At 40.9% G+C, this 21,375-nt stretch overlaps 2 protein-coding genes across 7 annotated transcripts in view; one reads left to right on the top strand and one right to left on the bottom strand.

The window, feature by feature from the left end:
* Positions 1–8,904, bottom strand: part of fam193a (family with sequence similarity 193 member A) — a 17,071-nt gene extending 8,167 nt beyond the window's left edge. For both annotated transcript variants that reach the window (XM_020614314.1, XM_020614313.1), the window contains exons 1-12: positions 8,501–8,904; positions 6,756–6,830; positions 5,366–5,608; positions 3,021–3,199; positions 2,747–2,914; positions 2,153–2,399; positions 1,901–2,025; positions 1,583–1,730; positions 1,412–1,486; positions 1,241–1,315; positions 1,050–1,162; positions 107–349 (exon numbers count right to left, since the gene is read on the bottom strand). In XM_020614314.1, the coding sequence (XP_020469970.1) occupies positions 107–349; positions 1,050–1,162; positions 1,241–1,315; positions 1,412–1,486; positions 1,583–1,730; positions 1,901–2,025; positions 2,153–2,399; positions 2,747–2,914; positions 3,021–3,199; positions 5,366–5,608; positions 6,756–6,830; positions 8,501–8,716 (1,907 nt within the window). In that variant the 5' untranslated portion in view covers positions 8,717–8,904. The remainder of the gene's footprint in view (positions 1–106; positions 350–1,049; positions 1,163–1,240; positions 1,316–1,411; positions 1,487–1,582; positions 1,731–1,900; positions 2,026–2,152; positions 2,400–2,746; positions 2,915–3,020; positions 3,200–5,365; positions 5,609–6,755; positions 6,831–8,500) is intronic.
* A 385-nt stretch (positions 8,905–9,289) lies between these two features.
* arfip1 (ADP-ribosylation factor interacting protein 1 (arfaptin 1)) lies at positions 9,290–21,362 on the top strand. Of its 5 annotated transcripts, none has more exons than XM_020614340.1 (10): positions 9,369–9,668; positions 9,870–9,922; positions 15,435–15,536; positions 16,497–16,605; positions 17,186–17,284; positions 18,306–18,409; positions 18,658–18,879; positions 19,409–19,566; positions 20,501–20,675; positions 20,777–21,362. In XM_020614340.1, the coding sequence occupies exons 3-10, from the start codon at positions 15,444–15,446 to the stop codon at positions 20,930–20,932; spliced, it is 1,116 nt and encodes a 371-aa protein (XP_020469996.1). In that variant the 5' UTR covers positions 9,369–9,668; positions 9,870–9,922; positions 15,435–15,443; the 3' UTR covers positions 20,933–21,362. The 5 variants fall into 5 exon arrangements, with proteins under 5 accessions (XP_020469997.1, XP_020469994.1, XP_020469996.1 ...); XM_020614337.1 differs by lacking the exon at positions 9,870–9,922 and adding an exon at positions 11,117–11,478; XM_020614341.1 differs by lacking the exons at positions 9,369–9,668; positions 9,870–9,922 and adding an exon at positions 9,290–9,314.
* Positions 21,363–21,375: the final 13 nt, after the last annotated feature.

Genomic DNA, 21,375 nt, shown 5'->3' on the forward strand with positions numbered 1-21,375 from the left:
GCTGTGCAATCATAGTGATCTAATATAGACAATATTAAACCATGCCTAAAGCTCTACATTAACAGTTTACTTGAAAGTTTACACTGACAGTGACTGGCTGACTTACAAAGTGTGTGTATCCCCTTCAGGCAGAATGAGCCTTGGATGTTGCTGAATGGTAATGGGAGAACTGGAGTTGGAGCCAGATGCTGAGCTGCCAGAGGAGAGGCTGGGAGGGTGCACCTCTGACAGGTAATCCTGAGGAGGATCCCCTTGTAGAGGCAGCTTGATGTGGAGGTCCTCGGAGATGGGAGAGTCCATAATGCCGCATGTCAGGATGTGCGAGAGACTACAATCATCACATGTGCATCTATCGGTTGGGGTGAGCAATACCAACAAAATGATTATTCCAATAATCGTTAAACCAACATGCCACTATACCAATTGTCAATTTACCACATTAGTCAAATTCACACTGTACAAACAAATTCATTCACATTTCAATAAGTTAAATGGTTTTTCGTATTTTGGTAATGCAATTATATGAAGAGACAAGTATCCCCTCCTACTGGGAATAAATTGAGTAATTTTAGTATGAATTACAAATTCATCAATTCTTCTAGCAAGTTGGAGTAAGCAAGTAAAACCAGGAAGAATCTATCTGCATATTAGGCAAGCAACATTTTAATGCTAGTCTAGGTCAGACCTTCATGAATTTTTCAGGCTAGCTACTAGCAACTATTGATTTTGCTAAAACTCATCCAATACTACAAATAGTACCAAGCTCTGGGGACCATTTAGCTCATGTTTGCAAAATGTGCCTTGTACTTGGGCCAGGTTGAGGTCGGATCAGGTTCACACCACAAACTGCTCCAGAATTTATTTTTGACCAGACCAAGATCACTTTCTTTAAAGGTTCTTGATCTGGTTGTTCAGGTCTGCAACCCGACTACAACTTCTGTGTTAAGATCTCTCCTAACAACCTGAGTCCAATTTAGCTGAACTGGACACCGAATGTGAACTGATCTCAAACCAGGCAACAGATGGCAGACTAGTTAATCAGAACTCACCTTCTTCGGTAATTGCAGTTTGGACAGTCTGGAATACTTAGACGAGATGACAGCATCCTCATAGTGTCTGTGAAATTGTTATCGCTGCTGGGGGACTTCTTACTGTTAGGTAGCTATAAAAAGAACAAAATAAAACAGCTCTGAAGTGGAAAGTGCACATTTTAATCTGGCTTCAGGTTATTGTAGCACACCTGTTCTTCTATAAATCTCCTCTGCTTGAAGAACTCCCAGTCTTCCTTTAGCATCCTCTGCTTAGTCTTCAAAGTCTGGAAATGGGCACATAATGAAAGGAACATCTACTCCCATAAATTAGAAATAACTAAATTGCATAACTATGTTCAAATGGTGCTTTAAAGTCTTACGTTTTTGCTAATCAAAGACTTGTGTGGCGCAGTTCTTTGGTTGGTGAGACTCTGGCCCTCCACCTTAAAAAGCAGCTGCAGAAGAGTCGCACCTTTAGACCTTATTGCTAATTACTACTCATTTATCAAGTACCATCTTTTCATTAAAGTATCTTGAATGAATGTGTGTACCTGTTCATCTACATAGTCATCAATCCTCTTTTCACATTCCTGCCATTCAGCAGCCACTGAGGTCATCTCCTGTTGTAGCTGCTGGTAGCTCTCTAACAAGGTTCTGTACATGTCTTCGTTGTATGAATCATGGGAGGCTGTGCCATGTCTGGGGAAAAAAGTGGATTAAGAATAAGGCACAGGGCGGCAAGACATTTACTTTGACTACAACAGTACATCTGAAAAATTAAATGGAGTCCAAGTCTAATGTGGGTAAGAAATCATAATAATGTCTAATTCAAAGTCACAGTATCGTCCTTTAACCAAAAACTGTCTTACTTCAACTGTGCAACCAGTGCAGGTAAACTGCTGTGCAAGATCGTTTCAGAGAACACCAGATTCTCAAAAAGGTGCTTGTTGTGCAGCTCCCACGTCACCTGGAATTTCTGGAGGTGCTCATTCTCCTGAAGGGAAAAAAAGATTTAGGTAGGTAAAAATACAGTAAAGACAGATATGCACTTTCATTCTTGAGTAGGGAAAACACTGCTGTGCATGACAGATAATTCTGATTACACAAAAAGACAAACTGACCAGGGTGAGTAGGAAGCTGCTGATGGTGCGTGCAGCTTGGCATAGGGCACTGTACTCCTCCAGCAGCAGGGAGATAAACTGGTGGGCCTGAGGAGGACCCTGAGCTGCAGGCACAGTCCCTGCTGGTCCTGTAGTCTTGGAGCCTGCAGAGAGGTGCTTCAGTAGTCGCACCTTCATTTCCAATACGTATTCACGAGCTTGCTGCTCCAAGCGTTGATACAGCTGGTAGGGGTCCTTCTCACACAGTCTACAGGAGGAAAATAAAACAATCAAGATAGAAATCGAGACTGGACAGTCTCCTTATTCTTCCCTTGGTCTACAGTTTCAAAGGATGCCTCATTGAGTCATGGTATGGTCCAACATATTTTTTTCAACAGAGAATAATTTGTTAATGAAGTAAGGATGCCATTTTAAGTGGCTTTTAACCTGATCGATAGAGGCCTTTGAAAGAAACTGAAACTGACAGTTTTTACAGAAGCTTGTTTTCAGCATCAATGTGCTGTTCAATAGAGACCCCTAGTGGACACATGCTGTACCTTAAAAGACAGAAGCATATCAGAAAGATGTTAAGTGGAGCTATATTTTTTGTTATACCTGTCCACCAGCTCTTTCATGCCCTCCTTGTCTCTCTCTAAGGGCTGGTCATGATCGTCTGCTAGCGGTGTTCCTGTCTGACGGTAGATGCAGCGCACCAGGTAGCGAACCTCTGACCAGTGGTTCTGGAGTTGCTGTGACTCCCTCTCTGACTCAGCAGAGATCTCCCTATAATTCAGGGCACACATTTATAAAGATTGTATTAAAACACGCCAAGAATAAATTTACTAACATGAACACAAGTGTACTTCAAAGGCAATCAATCTGTATTGACCGTCTCTCATTGCAGGCTTCGCAGCTACACACTGTATCAGCAGGCATTGGTGCGGTGAGGTCTGGGGCAGGGAGCATGGGTAGTGTGGGCGCAGCAGTGGTAAGTCTGTCTCCTGTGGCTGCCACCTGGCCCAGGTTTCTATTACCCACAGGAGGCATGTGCAAAAGAAAATCCTGGCTCTGTGGGAAATAAGAAAAACAGCAGGCCAAGACACAAAACAATCTTCAGCTTCCTCAAGATACAAGTGAGCAAATCTTTATTTAATAAAAGTGTTCCTGTGATGTTAATGAATCATAAATATCAATGATGATGGCACTTCATATGACTAGCACACATGTATATTAACAGAAATGTATAGCAAAGCAAAAATAAAGCATATAATGTGAATGTGGGCAGATTCTTTGTATTTATTAGTATTTGGCTTGCCCAGAAAGAAATATAGAAGCTTTATTTTTTTTTTGGTCATTGTAACATGCACAACGAAATTTTGTTTGGAGCCGACGGCCCCGGGCTGCCATCATGGGCAACTGGGGGGGAGGGGGGGTGTCTTGCCCACACACTTCGACATGTAGACTGCTGGCACCGAAATTAGAACCTTTGACCTTCTGGTTGGGAGGCGCTTGCTCCACCCACTGCCCCACTGTCGCCCCCCCCCCAAAGGCTATAACTATTAATCCTGAACTGAGCATCACAGGGGTCTGATTATTGTTATATCTTAGCATCAACTTTGCTAACCTCAGTGACTCTATCAAGAACCTCAGTGGTTTCTGATTTAATCATTGCTAGGATACCAGACTTCTGTCATATAATTATGAGTCAAATGTCTGTTAACCCAAACTTTCTGTGGCTGCTTTACAGTGGTTTGGCCTTATTTACTACAGAGCCATGATTACTGTGAGTCAGCATAGTACACAACCTACTGAAAGGATGCAACAGAACAATACACTGAGGAGGAAACCAAACCCAGCCAAGGCACCCACTCCCATGGCAGAGGAAACGTTACCCAAACTTTAGGCTATGATCAAAATTATTTCTTGATGTCTATAGTACGACTACCTATTTTTCCTGCTCACTGTTTCACTCATAATCAAACAGAAAAGAAAATATTTAGTAATAAAAGGAAATGGAGGTAATGAACTAAAAGTGCAGTAAAAAGTTTAAGTATTTTATTAATTACACTCTTATAAAGCCAAAGCAGGCGGAAGAAAGGTGACTTTGTAGTGTTTTCCATACACAGTGTCAACACTGACCGCCACATATTCATTTAAAATAGGTTCAATCTTATTTCAGTGTAGTACTGTGTACAGTCCATGCATTTGCTCAGTCGCTCCATGCCCCTCAGTCCAGGAGAATATCAAAAAACACAAGTTGGAAAGCTGATCAGTCCGACCAGTGTGATTAGTGATCCAATTGATTTGTTTCAAATATTTACTGGTTTCAACCAGTGCTGCTGAAGCAGCGAGAGGGGGTCAGGAAGAGACAGCTGGAGAGAGATATATAGGAAGAGGGCAGCCGCCAACATGCTGCTGCTGTGGGAGATCTAGTGCGGAAGGGGCAGGTCAGATGAACAGCACTATAGCATTACTATATTTAATTTTATATATACATATATACAAGTGAAAGCATGACCCCCAACGTGAGCTACTGCCACAAGTAGAATAGAATTTTGTGGGAAACACTGCTTTGTATACCAATAATAAAAAAAAAAAAATGGCGTGTTGGAATCACAAGGTTCGTACACAGCTATATTTGTGCCGTCCTTACAAAGACACAAGCTGGGCACACAGCACGGGTTGCCTAACATAAAGGCGCCCTTTCTATAGGAAGTACTGAGCCACAGACATCATGGCATCTATAGAGTGCAGGCCTGAGAGGATATTTAAAGTTATGCTCTAATGTGTAAAAGGAAATCCAACAAGCACAAAAATAATGTGAAAGTAAGAATATGTTTGAAAACATGATCTTTGTTCTTGGAACTTGACAGACATTGCATATTTGACCTATTATCTAGCCATAGTTCAAAGTGAAGCCAAGTCAAAAAATTAAACGATAGAATGTCTATTATTCCATTCTCTGCAGCAGCTGCTTCTGATCGTTGCATCTGTTTTATCCTTTCTGGCAAAGAACCAGAGGTGCCAAGTGAACACAAGAGCTACACCATATATTGAAATACTGACCACAGCTGTGTGAGTTAAACTGCAGATAATTGGCATCTGTTTGAAAACAGTGATATCATTCAAAAAACCAGCAAGCTTACAGTCCTCCCGCTAAAGCCACAAACCTCTGCCGGTCATTTTAGAACTTTAACAACTTTAAAGCTCAAAGCTTATACCCCAGTAACTTACCCCCAACGACTGCTCCAGAGCAGTGTGTCGATCCTCCTTCTCGACTGTGCGCCTGCAGTCAGAGCACACCCATAGAGGCAGCTGAAGGGCACTGGGTGTCTTGGCAGACTGTAATGTACCATTCTGGCCCAAGATCCCTGTTTCTGAAGGCATGGCACTGTCTTTACGCTCACATCGGCATAAGAGGCAACGATCACCGGCCGTGTAGGGTGCACGCTGGTTTAAGCCAAATGTGAAAGGGGTCTTTGGAGGGAGGAAGTAAAGAAAAATAGATGAGGTACACAGCTACTTGATAATCTGCATACAGTTACTGTGTTCACAAGAGGCTTATAACAAGCAATTTTGAAAGAAAAACTGTTGTTCGACACTGGCTCCAAGATTTATGTGGTACATATTAAACCGCATCACACTCCAGTCTTTGGTAGCACAGTGCACTCCTGGCACACAGCTGTCTAAACCACCCCGCTGCACTTCATTCAAACACTGAAATCTTTTCCTAATGCACAACCCTGACAGTGAGTGAACCGCAGAGTGACACAAACACATAATTAGCAGCCAGAAGTTTCACTTAATGATATCCAAAATGACAGTGTATGTCAGGGAGCAATATGGCTTTAGGATTATAGAAAGAAGGCTGTTCTGCATCCATTTCGGCTGCAGTTTAGAGGTTGTTCACCGAAGAATATAAATCTGTGGGTTTCTCAACATCACCAACTCCTTGGGCAATGATTGAATGGTTGCTATACTAAAAAGCAGAACAGTAAACCACTGTGTTTGTGTTTTGCCAGTATATTTTGGTATTCTACAGAGGTCAGAATGGGTGTAACAATTAAAACTGTTCATTGTTTATTTGATACATTGTCACATTTTAGCACACTTTTGATATAACAAAGAAGTACCTGAAAAGTTCTACGTTTTTACTTTCAGGGTATAACAATTGATTTTACACCATTTGAGACTTTGTAATCAAAATGGTGACCTTTGCTTGACCTATTTAAAGTAATGTTTTAGCAGTACAACACAATCAGTGTTTATAACATAAAAACAACCAACCAAGCATTGTGAGATAGCTTAGGTTAACAACTATATGACATTTTATCAAGTATTATCTGCTTCACAACATGTGCTGTGTGAAATAGCTGGTTCTGAATAATACACCGAATGACATCACCAAATGTCCCTATGCTGTGATTCGCAGGTTAGCTGCTTTTTTTCTAGGTTTACAAATATTCATTTCAGTTTATGTAAAAGTTACCCATTAGGAAATGTTTTGATGATAGTCGCATGATATACAACTGAATGTTGATAGAAAGATGCTTCTGAGTAATCAGCAAAGAAAAATCTTATAGTGGTGTTACATGAACTTCTGAAACACCAGATGCAAGTTTACCTGAAGGACTCCAGAGAAATCAGCGTTCACCGGCCCTTCCGTGAACTGCGGTGTTACACTGTTGTTCACTTTGACCTGTGGGATACAAATAACTCAGTGTTTACCCAGAAGAGACCAATTACAGTTAGTAAACGTTATACTAGGACAGTCTTCGAAAGAATCACTTCACAGATTGAAGATTTTATTTGCAATCTAAGGCTGACTTGATGAGTGGGCTAATTATTGTATGATGTTTCAAATCTTTACTTGGTGAAGCAGAGCTCTGTATGATTTAAGCTTCAGAGCTATCCATGTGATGCAAATTCAAGTCAGAAGGCTGATAAGCAATACAGTCAAGCCTGTATCAACCTGCAGTGCAAGACAGACAAAATAAACAATGCATCTAAATATAATGCATTTATGATTCATGATTTAATATTTGAGACCCAGTTCACCCAAATTTATTTTTTCCACTTGCCACTAGTTAAAACGAGCCATGCATACAGATAAGGTTTTATTTGCTTTTTGGTATTTTGCATAAATCTCGGCTGGTTAGAAAAATAATAATGGAACATTTGGCTCCAAAAATTAAATATGACATAGTGGTGCACATACAGCTGTATACAACAATTAGACAACTGTATATCAACATAGGTAAAGAAACCACAAAGTTTGGGACTGTGATTGTTGCCACAGCATATCCCATTTTAAGCATTTCATCTTAGAGCATTTTTCCTCAGTGCATTATTTCCTTTCTAGTGGAAGTGGTTCTCATGATGTTCAAGATCTGTGTTCACAGCATCCAAAGAATGGGGTTATTTGCAAAGGGATGGCCGTTTGTACATACTTCTGTAAACACATTTGCTAATACTTTGATGAGCATTATAGTTCGAACAACTCATTAAATATACTCGCAATGCCTGAAAGACACATTTAATGAAGATGATAGTGAGCGCCGCCCCCCCCAAAAAAACAAAACAAACGACATTCATGACTTGGGCAACTGAAAAGCTGCAAAGAAATTAGCTGTAATCCTATGGTGCCAATGTATGCTACTGGTTTTGTGTCAATTTAAAGTGTATGGCTTGGACAACTGAAGTTAGTACGATGCCAGTCCAGCCATAAGAAATAATTTTGATCATAGCCTAAAATACAAGCTCTTTAAACCTTTATATAAAGAAAATTTGCACGGTTAGGTTGTAAAAACACATCAAGGCCGACGGGGCTTAAGTTGTTAGCTAGTAGTTACTCTTAACCGTTAGCATTAGCTAGCATTAATGTTTATCTGTGTAATGTCAAGTCTGTGGGCCAGCTGTGTTCAGTGTAATTATACTCACGACTGATCTTGACTTGGTCACTGTAATTTCCACCCCCTGATCTGTATTAGCTCAAAATAATGCACAGTCGTTTCTAAGTTGTGGTTATCTACGGTTTATTAACACAAGCTAACGGTGGCAATCAACGTTCTGCCAAGACTAAGTAAACTGGTGTTTACGGCAGTTCGTTACAACACAATAAGGCCTGTTAAACTACACTGCCAGCTAACTTGTATCGCTTATTAAGTGTCACGGGGTTTCACAAAGCCTAACAACCAGCATTAGTGGTAATTTAGCCAGTTAATTTCGAGCTACTTTGCATAGGTTAGTTAGCTAGCTGCCTTCACCATATCAGTCTCGGGCCCAATTCAGATTTGTGTCGTTGATAACGCTGCTAGCCAGTCGCCCCCGTTTTGACATCCACTGGTTAACAGTGTGTGACACTCTTACCTCTCCGTTTATGCCCGTAATGGACCCTACATTCCCGCTGCCTGTACTCCCAGGTGTTAAAAAGCTGACGACAGAGGCAGGTGTTCCTGCACAGCCTAGGGCCGAGGCAACCCCGGCCTTGCCACCGCTGGTATTGCAGACAGTACTGCAGCTACTGCCACCGCCCCGCTTGTTCTTCCTGCGTTTAGCCCCACGTTTAGCATCGGTTGGACTCATTTTTTCCACAGAAGAAGCGAGACAACTTGCCGTCCAGACTTGTCAGGGTGTCAAGTGGAATGCCTTGCGTAATCACTCGGGTATAAATCCGGGATAACGATTTAAAGACTCCCAAAACGACAGACACTCCGTTCCATCAAAGTGCAAACCTTCTTCATAGATTCCAATATGGCTTCTGACTGGACAGGCTTCAGCTTAACTGTGCGTCCCCGAAACCGGAGCTTATGGGAAATTGAGTTTGTTGTTAAGTAGCACATTGTAGGAAGTTACAAGGAAAGGGTTGTAGTTGTACCTGAGATAAACATTAACGACAAAGCCAGTAGTCTATTCCGCTCATTTTCACATTTTAATTACAATTTGTGTGAATGTTTTACTCAGTTCTAAAAATCACCAAATAATCAGTTCTATATTTATAAGTATTTTTATTTTCCTAATGCACATTATTTTTTCTTGTTTGCATATTCTGTTTCTTTTTTGTTCTCTCAGTTGTATCTTGTTTACTTGTCTACTCGTTGCCTTACACGTTGTATATACACATTAAGAGCCACTGTCTAAGAGGCAGAGTCAAAAAAAATTCCTCGTGTGCCCAACACACCTGGTCAGTGATTCTGATTATGACATACAGCATATTGTATACAAATAGTAGACAGTGTATTTGAACAGCAGGGGGAGATCGTATGCCGCAAATGATGAGGGCTTCGGCTGACAGCCGAGGGTGTGCATAGTGGATCGGTCTTTCCGGGGTTCAAACAGCAAGTCTAGCGTGCCTGTGGAGAGTCGAGGACCACCGATGATAAGTTGGCAGAATATATGTTCAACGTTTGCATTAACTGTAGGCGCAGTGCTTCTTAGGAAAACCCCTGGTGCCCACGGTATCGAGGTTTTCAGTGAACTAGCGTTACTACAAGGGCTAACAGTTTACAGCTAAATAGTTAGCCACGGCCACTTACAGGTAACGTTAACAAAAGTTTTGATCATCGCCATTTCCTTGTGGTTTTGAGTTTCATATCTAGTGAAGTAGTACGCTCATATCGAGTATTTTTACGTGCTTTTTGTGAAGTTTGTCACAAGTTCTATATCTGTATTGTTTGCTGTTTAGCTACGTTAATGTTAGCTAGCACTATGTCAACGGCTCTGATATGTCCACGTTAAGACAGATTACTGGACATCTTCATGCTAACTGACTTGGAGTAAAGCTACTGAAAGGTCTGTTAAATGGTTATTTTCCAAACGTATTATGTTTGCTTGGCCTTAAACATTCTATACAACACTTTTATTATCAACCAGTCAGTCAAAATGTATTTATATAGCACGTTTAAAAACAACAAAAGTGATGTAACGTTTCTACAAAGTGTTTTTTTAATCACTTTTGGACGCCCTCGCAGGTCACGTGACTTTTCCTGACCGTTCAGTTCTGTGTGTAATGTTAGAGATTAAAAACGTGACAAATAGCTGTAATGTTTAACAAGTATCAACATCCACGTCTTACTGATAAAAGCACCAGTTTATAACGTCACAATAGCAAGTCACAGTGCCTTTACAGGGGATAAAGGCCCGTGCGCTGCCAGTAGTATCTACGGTACCTCAGACATAGTTGTCATAGCAGATTTGTGATTTCTGTTTGGAAAGTAGTTTATACAGCAACCTGTTTATATTTTGTTCATCCATTTGAGTCTGTCTCGCTTTAGTGGTAGAGATGCATGGGTTTATATAAGCCCAGCACAAGCCTTTCATGTATTATCATTAGATTTGAGTTACAGGGCTACGCATCTGGTTTCCTAAACTAATCCAAACAAAAAGTGTAGATGAAAAGGACATAAAACCTTTCAGGATGTGTAGGATTTAAGCAGATTAAAACTGTATATTTGTTTTTATTTGTATACATAAATTGGGAGGAACAGCACATGTTTTTATGTAGCTGTGTCTGCAGAAACATCTATGATAATGCACACACTGTAGAATCAAATACCTTCTTGGGGAAGTAACTAGTGAAAAAAGTTGTTAATTTGTCTATATGAATATTTTATTTTGTTACATGATAAAATAAAGATGATTTTGATTTGGTTCTGATAACAGTTTTCTTGATTTGAGATGTATCATTTCCAGGTACCATCTTACAAAATAGTCAATAGTAACTTGAGCAACAGGCAAAAAAAATCTTTAGTCAAGCTATGGTAAAGTATTTTAACAATTCAAAGGCTTAGAAAAGTCTTTGAGGATTTTGGAAATACCTCAAACAGTGGTTAATGTTGTTAAACAAGAATTTATCTTTCAAGAAAAACACATACTTAGCTCTGTGACTGAAATAAGAATGCATGAACCAGGACCCCGCTATGCAGTGCGCTATAAGTAATTAGCTTGGTAGGACCTGTTCATACCCTCCTATCTATCTGTTTTCAGGTATGTCTGAAGTTAGTCTTGAGGCTGAATTGGGGAAGACCTCAGCCGAGGACGCTCAGCTGGATTGTGAGGACGCTGACGAAGTAAAGGAGAATTTGAGTGAGGATGTTGAACAGGAGAGTGTAGACAACAGCAGAGATGAGGATGTTGGAGATGAGGTGCTTGACGACGTTGATATTGATAGTGTTGAAGAAAATGCAGAAATCAGTGGCAAGGATGTCCAGGAGGAGGATGAGGATATTCAGAGTGAGGGGGATGGCGTTGCTGCACACACGCCTGGCAGTGTAGACAATGGGGGACACCAGACAAATCTTCATGTTGAAACACCAGAGGAGAATGGAGATTCTCTCATTGAAGCAAAGGTGATATTTACCGTCGCTTCTTGCAGTTCCTTACCATGCGCCTGCTCATGTGGCTGTTTTGCTCTTAATCTGCTGTGGTGTTGGGGGTATCTTTCCTATATAATCTGTTCGTTATTAGATGGAATTTTGTCATGAATAATGTCATAAGACTGTAGTAAAATAGCTGATGTAGCTGTTGCTCTCGGTGTAGTTGGTGGCTTTCTTGCTGATTATGAGTGTGTTGCTTTGTGATGTACCTTATGTGTTTGGGGACAATCAAGGGATTTACTCAGTTTTTCTGCTTTGTGTTAATGCTGGCTTTCCTCAGAGTGTTTTGTCTTAATGCGTATTATGACATGTTTGATTTTTATGGTTCCTACTATCAGTAAGTATATACTCCATCCAGTTTGTCTTCTTTTGCTTGACACTGACTCTTTGAGTGAAAGTGTACATTATGTGTAAATGACACCATTTCCTCACAGTGTTTCCCTGTTTGTAAACTGGGTGTACATAGAGCTCTTGAATTCTACATGCTGTCAGTCACGTGGCTGGGTAAGTGAGATGGATTCGGACTCCTGACTGCACATCCTCAGGTAGTCCCAGTGTTACTGGAATGTGACTCATCAGGGTGTTGGTGCACATTTTGTGTTGGGCTCAGTGGCAGTGTTGTACATCAGGTTGCAAGAATCTAAAATTAAAAAAAGATTCTCCTTTTATGGTGGTAACCACAAAGGCAGTTCATTTGTGATTCCTAATTTTAAGGTCTCTTTATGCAGCTTGAGCTCAGCATTGTGCAACATGGTTGTGTGATGTTCTTGTGTACCTTGTGAGGAGAGACATGATTCTTTCCTCTTTGGCTGATGCAGCTAATTTGACAACTACAGTAGCGCCTTGTTGTTATCCATCCATCCCTCCCTCCCACATCAGGTTAGCTTGTATCCAGGATACTGACCTGTAGGGAATGGCAAACCTTGACATGCCATGCTTGCCCCCTTTCATGTGCCTGATTAAATTATAGCCTCTGAACCACTGTCTCTGGTCCAGTAGTCTAACAGTGCTGGTAATCTTTCCTGCAGAGTGTTTGCATATGGAGGATGGAATCATTTCAGCTCCCATTATGTTTTTCTATATGAGAAGATATAAATCCAAATAGATAGCCGGGTATGCTAAAGCTTAAGCTAGTTGAACAAAAGTGAAACTGTGTGGATCAGCAAATTAAAAACAAAGTTAATTTAAAAAATGGAAGTGCCTCAGCCACACAGCCTGTTTAAACTTGAGGACTCATCTGCCTTATCTGCGGTAGTGGTTAGACAAGCCTAGTGGTGCTTGTGGGCATCATATGGCCTTTAAGTATTTATGTGTTTGTTACATGATGCAGGGCACAAAGTAAAGTCTTTGTCATACATGGAAACATGAAATCAGTTTATGCATCATGACGTTGGTCTCTTTTTAAAATCTGGTTGAGCGTGTGAGAAATTATGTTTATCATCGTAACGCACCCTTCATCTTATTTAATCCAGCCTTGTTCTCTAAGACCAGTTTTTAACTGTTTATATAAACTCACGTACTGTGCGATATCAGATGACACACTGCAATCAAAGCAAAAGGTCATCTGTTTTTAATGTGTTTTATATTATTATCAAATTGTTGAACTAATTCAGAAATATTATACAAAGTCTTTTCCATGTGATTCTTAATTATACTTGACATCAAGTAGAATTTAGTTCCATGCTTGGACCTGTAGCACAAGGTTTTCCAAGTTGGATGACAGAATGACATAAACGTGACATTCAGTGTGGTCTGAAATCTTACAGTAAAAGATAAAGCCTTGTATTTGCTAGGAAACACTGACATGGTCACAGCAGTGAGATCCTGCATACTGCCTATGCAAAGCAAATGCCACAGATAACTTTACTAGGTACTTTATTGGTCCCTCAATGGGGAAATGTCAGTGTTTCAGCAGCAATGGAGAACAAACAACATAACACCATGAGAAACAAACACCACACACATTTTGATAAACAAATTTCAAGTACTCAAAAATAGACAGAATCAAGTATTGGAATAATCAAGAACATCATTTACATATGTGCATATTAACCATGCATTTTACCCCCAGGATTTGAGTATTGCACCTCAGTTGGCTATTACATACTCCCTCATACTTTCACCTAGCTTATCCCTGCAGTGATGTATTGTACAGTCTGATTGCTGTGGGGAGGAACGACCTACGGTAACGCTCCTTCTTACACTGGGGCTGTAACAGTCTTGTGCTAAAGGAACTGTTCAGAGCCTCTACTGTGTGGTGCAGGGGATGGGAGGGGTCGTGCATGATGGATGTTAGTTTTACCAGCATCCTTCTGTCCGCCACCTCCTCGATGGAATCCAGGGGGCAGCCCAGGACAGACCCAGCTCTCTTGACCAGCTTGCTTAGTCTCTTTCTGTCCCTGTCCGTGCTACCTCCCGCCCAGCCCACAACAGCGTAAAAACAGAGATTCCCTTTTTTTCTATAGCTTCAGTGGTAAATGGTCTTATACTTGTATAGTGCTTTTCTATGCATTGCAGCACACTCAAAGCGTTTTCACACTGTTTGGCCATTCACACTCACACCGGTGTCATCACCGGGAGCAACTATGTCTTGCTCAAGGACCCTTCAAAATGTGGACTGGACAAGCCGGGAATCGAACCGCTAATATTCCGGTTAAGAGATGACCCGCTCCTCCTCCTGAGCCACAGCCGATGCCATTGGTGGGGTTTTGTGCATTTCCCTTAGCCTTTATGGCTCACAAAACAAATAGTGTATGCCTGAACTCCACCAAACTATTCATTTATGCATGCAAAGAGTGAGAATGGTAGTATTTTCTTCCTAACACATTCCACCCTGCTGTATTTAGTAATCCAGCAGAGTTGTAAAACAGGGGAGTGTTGAAAATTAGTGTCTGTTGTTGCACAAGAACTTCATATCCTGGTAAATGCTGTAATGCAGCAGCATACTACTATGCTCTGTCCTGTCCCACAAATAAATGCAAGGAACAGTCGAAAGAGGATGGGCTGCCAAGAATATAGGCATCATTTTGCAGTAATTTTCTAGGATTTGACTCCTTTTTTTGTGTGTAATCTCGCATTACAATAGGTTTTAGGCCATTTTGTTAAACAATAAAACTGATGTTCATTGCTTTAAACTAGTGGTTGACCGATATGGGTTTTTCAGTGGTCTATCTTTAGAGAGCAAGGGGGCTGATCGTTGATATCACAGTGGTGTGTTTTTTCTTTTTGCATTAGATAAAATAGAAAAACGTAATAACAAATGACACACGCTTGCTGAACCTAAATGAACTTTTAACACTAATGAATCTTGAAATTATTTTATTATTGCATTTATTTGAAAATAAAAAATGAGCAGTGTCTCTGTTTGCTACACTCTGCACACCCCTTATTGTTTCAAAAACAAGTGCACACCCCTTATTGTTTCAAAAACAAGTCCACAACTAATCAGAAAATTTAACTTAAAAAAAAAAAAACCCCAAGCTCCTTCCAAATGATGTATCTGCAGACATGTTTTTTTATTTTATTTAATTGGTCTCGTCAGCGCAGATGTTGGTCGATGTCTACTGTATTATCTAAAAATACCAAATATCAGCCTGATTAATCTGTGAGGTAAAACTATCATATATTCACATAATTCTTCTGGTCTTAACCTCATTATGTTTTAGTGTTTGGGATATTGATTGTTATTGTCCATTTAGAAGTTAAAATTGTACATCTTGTTTTCATGTCTTCATTTCACTGAACTCCTATTATCAGTATCAAATCCTGTCCCAGGCCAGTCATTACCACTGTGGCAGTTTCCACAAGGTGGCAGCCCACAACTAGCATGTCCACTAGAGGATCCTCTCTCCCTCATGGCGATCTCTCTTTGAAGCTGTCAGGAGGAGCTTTGAGCAATAACCTGCTTCATTTCACCCTCCTTGTTATAGGAGAGCACAATGGCTGAGGAGTCCCACAGAAGCTCAGCTGCTGAGATCCCAGTCACCAGCAATGGAGAGCTGGATCAGAGCCCTGAGACAGTATACCAGAGGGTAAGGGCTTGTTTAGAGACCTTTGAGAACAGCACCTTCACAGCTGTATAATTGTCTTAAACAATCGGACCCAGCTTCTCAAACTAAATCAAAGATTGTTAACATCCTGTCTTTCAGAGACTGCGACTAACAGCAATACTTCCCCTGTTATGATGTTGACACATTTTGATACATTAAGTATGTCCTTCAATAAACTGGCTCAACAAACACTAAAACACTATTGCTAGTATAAAATTAAGTGCAAACAGTTGTGCATTATTGGTGGTTTTTGGCAATGTGTGAAAAATGGTAGGGCTCCATTATTTTCTCTATTAAATGTTTTGTTTATGAAATGCCAAAAAGACAGCAAGAAAGCTGGTGTTGTAGCCCCAGCTTGCAACTCTCATGTATTACATACACTTGAGTCACAGAGATGACTCTTCCGCTAACTTGTGGAAACGATGCATGCCGCTTTAACTCTGTACCATCTTTTGACAATAACCATCCATATTCTGAAGGTATTTCCTGAATCGTCATCAGCTGATAATGGTAATTCCAGAAAATAGGTTATTCTTTCATATTGCACAACTTGAAGTCTCTGCTTTTGAACCCAGTTAAGTGAACAGCCTATATCACTGACTGAATGCTTCCCCAAAGAGCCCAGATACCAAGACACCATCTTAATATCAACACCAAACCTAAGACTGGGCACCACGGTGGCACAGTGGTTAGCGCCATTGCCACCTTTCTGTGTGGAGTTTGCATGTTCTCTCCGTGCTTGCGTGGGTTCTCTCCGGGTACTCCGGCTTCCTCCCACAGTCCAAAGACATGCAGCTTAGGTTGATTGGTGTCTCTAAATTGCCCATAGGAGTGCATGTGCTCTCTGACTGCCTAAATTTCTTATCTGCCATTGCAGCCTGTGGACTTGAAACCACTAAACCCATTAACATAATTTCTGTTGGATCTCTCCCGCCCCCATAGGACTCTTGCCCCAGTGGCCCTGGGGCCCTAAACCTTTCAGAGACCTGCCTCACCTCCAGCAACTTTGCTTCAACAAGAGAGGGCATCATTGAGTCAAGACCATACAAAGGTAAACACTCCACTTAACCATTTTATTATTGCTCCCTGTGTTTTGTCTGTGCACTCGGTCATCACTCTCTGGGTTTTGTAACACTGCATCTCATCACAATTTTGGTTGGTTACACTATTTGGTTGCTTTGTGGAATTCTGTGTTTACATTCTTTCTCTCGATGTGTTCCCAGTGCTGCGCTTTTGGTTTTTAATCTTTGTAAAATTTGAAAAGCAGACATTTGAATTTGTAAAGATGGACATCCTATTGAATTTAATGAGTTTTCTCTGATCTCTAGGTTGTAACCCTCCTTTCCTTTTCATCACCATGCGCTTGTTAGAAATGCAAATAAAAATCTCCCCATTGAGCAGTGAGCTGTTGTAGCCCATTCACCGCAGTGTTGCCATGGCTATTTTCCATGTTGTTTACACTGGTTGAGGTAGGCTTTTGTTCATTAAAACATTCATCCTGCAGCACAGTGAGAGCCACAGCAATTTAAAAAACACACACAGGAAATCAGCATCAATGAGAATTTCCCTCTTACACTTACGCAGACACAAGGGTGACATACTAATGAATCATAACTCTGACTATCTCCCAGGATCAGCAAGCCTGCCCACATCTCCCGTGGCATCTGTAGCTCCCAGCTCGGCTGTCGCTAGCCGCCTGGCGCGCTCTTCCAGCGATAGTCAAACTGAAGGTACCCGCAGCAATGGAATTTGAACAAGATGATACTGAATCGTCACAATTTACTCACTTAATTAACAGCAGCCTCCTGTACCTTTCATGGGCTTCGTCAGTTTCTTCCCCTCTCCTTGTTCCCACAGGCTGTCCTTTATTCAGAATTAAACCTTTCCTCTTCTGCTTTGTTGTGTATTGACTCTCCAGCCTTTGCCTTTGTACAAGTCTGTGCTAACTGAAGTAGCTTTCTGCTTTACAGTGGTTAATGGTAAGCATTTACATACTCAACACTTAGATCTTATACAACCTCTTGATACCTGAAACATTTGCTTGGCTTAGAAGGAAAACTGCTTTCACATGTAATCTTAGTGGATTTTCCTGCTTGGGGCTTTTTGTCCTTGGCATCAATGGTTTTTCACTGTGGAGCTCAGAAACTGACAAATGTTGTAAAAGGTTAAAACTAGACAAAATGTGTAATAAATAATATTGTTGGGTGAATTAAAATGGACATTTGATACTTTAACCTCCAGTCAATTGGGGATGAAAAGCAGCTAAGGCTAATTAATGTTTTTGACATTATGAGAAAAGAAACATTAAATCATTGTCAATGACTTGTTTCCTATGTAATCTCCAGTGAAGAAAGACTTGAAGATGAAACGTTGGATACTGTAGCTAGCATTGTTAGCATTAGCTGTTAGCATTATATAGCAATGCATTTTGTCAGTTTTGGGGCACCTTGTCTTTTAATATTTTCCCTTTATTCCCAAAACCCAATGAAGCACTTTTTTTCACTTCTACTGTGACTATTTATGTTTACAAAGTGGTAATCATGACTAATTTTGTGGGGTGAATAATCATATACATCATCAGCATCCTCTAATGCCTTAAATTCAGCATTTGTTCTGTGTTGACATTTGTTTATGTGAGAATCTGAAATCCTTGTTTGATAATTATAGTAAAATGCACCTCCCTGATTTTCACCACAGGTCCTAGACTGTGAATCCAATAACTTACCAAGTGAATGACTTTTAATTGCTTAGGTGCACAGCCAAAGACTGGAGCTGTGGTCCTTTCAGATGACTTAAAGAACCCAGCCATGGAAAAACTGGACCTAGTGAGAAAGTGGAGCATCAACACATATAAAGTAATCCTCCTGTTCCTTGATTCATTTCTATGTTCCTCTCTACATCTCTGGACTTTGCCTTTATTGTCTGACAGCCACAATAACTTTTCTTGCTTTAAACTTTTTTTTTTTTTTTAAACCCTTTGATTTTTTTTCTTGCATGGTCTTCTTGACTTAAGTACAAATTCCCCACAGTCACCTAATGCAGAGTAAAATGCCATTAGCCTCTTATCAGTGTGTGCTGTTACTAAGCCTCCTGCCCTCTGCAGTGTACCAGGCAGATCTTGTCAGAGAAGCTGGGTCGGGGCTCAAGGACCGTGGACCTGGAGCTGGAGGCTCAAATCGACGTCCTGCATGACAACAAGAGAAAGTACCAGTATGTGATCAGGCTGGCTCAGACGCTGGCCAATCAGCTGTCCCAGATAATACAGACGCAAAAGCAGCTGGGCGACGCCTTCGCAGACCTCAGCCTCAAGACACCAGAGCTCCATGTGAGTCCATATATAGCAGATACATATTCTTCGTTACAAGTAATAAATAAGTGTATTTTATTCTATCCTTTAAGTCAGGGGTGGCCAATTCCAGTCCTCAAGGGCCACTGTCCTGCTTGTTTTTCAACTATCCCTGCCTGACCTGCTGCTGATTACCTGGCTCAGGTGTGTTCAGCCAGTCAGAAGCTGGAAGATACCAATTCACTTTATCTTTCCTCACTCCACTTTCATCTAAGATGGTATCTTCCAGCTTCTGACTGGCTGAACACACCTGAGCCAGGTAATCAGCAGCAGGTCAGGCAGGAATAGTTGGAAAACAAGCAGGACAGCGGCCCTTGAGGACTGGAATTGGCCACCCCTGCTTTAAGAGAATGATTATGTTCTAGAGTTAAAAATAGATGTTCTGTACTGTAGATTTGTTTTTGTTTTGTTTTTTGTTTTTTTATTAAAAATGCATATACTATAAAGGGCAGTACTGATTAAAACTGGTATTAAAACTCCTATTGATGTCCTTAATTGTGTTCTTCAGGAGGAGTTTGCTTACAATGCTGACACCCAAAAGCTTCTATCCAAAAATGGAGAGACACTGCTGGGTGCCATCAACTTCTTCATCTCCAGTGTCAAAACACTAGTGGAAAAGACAATTGAAGATACCATGATTAATATAAAACAGTATGAAATAGCCAGGTAATACACACCAATATGTGTTTGTTCTGCCTGCGCACCAGCTCCAATCCTCAGTCAACTTTATAGAATTATTTAGAGAAAGCATTTCTATCCTGGCTTGTCCTTATAGGCGCTTTGAGAACAAACAGTTCTAGGGACTACCCCACTGGGGAGTTCCCCCAAGAACTACACACCTTCACAGGCTTTTCCTATTTGCATTCGCACCACCAGTAGGAACGCTGAAGTAACGCAACACTAAAAGCGAGCCTACTGTTAGCGATAAGCTAACAATCTCACAACAGTTAACACATAGCGGTTACAGTAAGTCCAGTAAGTATTTTCTTTATATGTTGCTAACAATTATATAATGAGCCACTAACCCTCTGCAGAGGGTTCTGTTAGTGAATGGCAGTTCCCCATGCCGCTGGTGATGGCTATTGTTTACACGGCTGACACAGTTTTTAAAAAATGACAGCACTGCTGCAGTCACCATACATGTACGTCACTCATGGTTTCCATTGTGCTTGGGGAGTACCTATGGCGTTCTAAGAGCTATTATCATTCTCAGTTCCTGCGGTTTGAACAGACAAAAAATGGCTTACTTTGTCTAACAGTTCTATGAGCTATGAAAAAGTTCCTCCGGTCCAAAAGTATCTTATAAGTGACATTTGCACGTAACGCAGAGTCATCGGACCCATTGCTAAAATACTTAAAAGTTTTTAATGATTAATTAATTAGAGCAGCTTTAAGACATCAAAAATGTCAAACTGTCTCCTTTTGTTGGTCAAATAAGACTAGTGAACTGGAGCTGGTGTGGGGGTTACACTGTCATCACTTGCATTTAGTAATGTTCTGTACAACAATACTCCTCTGCTATGTGATTGTCCCTTTGTATTGTGATCCATTCACACACATTATAGTTCTGATATTGTTTTAAATAATGACACCTCCCTAGGATTGAGTATGATGCATACCGCACAGATTTAGAAGAGCTGAACCTAGGGCCACGTGATGCCACCACCATGCCCAAGATCGAGCAGTCCCAGCTGCAGTTCCAAATCCACCGCGAGAAATACGAGAGGATGCGAAATGATGTCTCCATCAAGCTGAAGTTCCTGGAAGAGAACAAGGTCAGCTAGAGGCTTGTTCTGCTCGATATGCTTGTGCCAACATATCAATTAAGACCGCTCATGATCTCTTTTCTTTTTCCTCTCTTCCTGTTCCTAAACAGGTGAAGGTTCTGCATAAACAGCTCCTCCTGTTCCACAATGCCATAGCTGCATACTATGCTGGAAATCAAGAGAAGCTGGAACAGACACTCAAGCAGTTCCACATCAAGCTGAAAATGCCAGGTGGGGACAGTCCATCTTGGCTGGAAGAGCACTAATCACTCACCACGGTTCCTTTCAGGAATTGTCTAATTCTACAGAAACCCTCCTTCCCTTCATCTCTACTGTCACTGCGTTCTGCTTTGAAAGCTCTCAGAATTGTACATCTTTTAACATAGTACACAAAGGGGAGGGGGGGGGGAATAAACTCCCAGTCTATTTTACTCTTCAAATTAAATATTTTCATCTTTGCAGTTAATTCAAGCCATTGGAAAAGCACTTTTATACTGTTTGACAAATCTGTTGAACAGGGGTTGCTGCAGTAAACGTGTCTGGAAACTGCATGGCCTTCTGTATTCCAGCTTATGAATGTTGTATCCAGCAAAGTGCACATGTAACAGCAGCTCCAGGATCAAAATGGCTGCTGTTTAATTCACCTTATTTACTCTTATCAGCTGAATAAAATGGAGTTGAATGGTTTATGAAGAATCTAATCTTTCAT

Source organism: Monopterus albus, unplaced genomic scaffold (genome assembly GCF_001952655.1).
Source record: "Monopterus albus unplaced genomic scaffold, M_albus_1.0 scaffold144.1, whole genome shotgun sequence".
NCBI classification, from domain to species: Eukaryota; Metazoa; Chordata; class Actinopteri; order Synbranchiformes; family Synbranchidae; genus Monopterus; species Monopterus albus.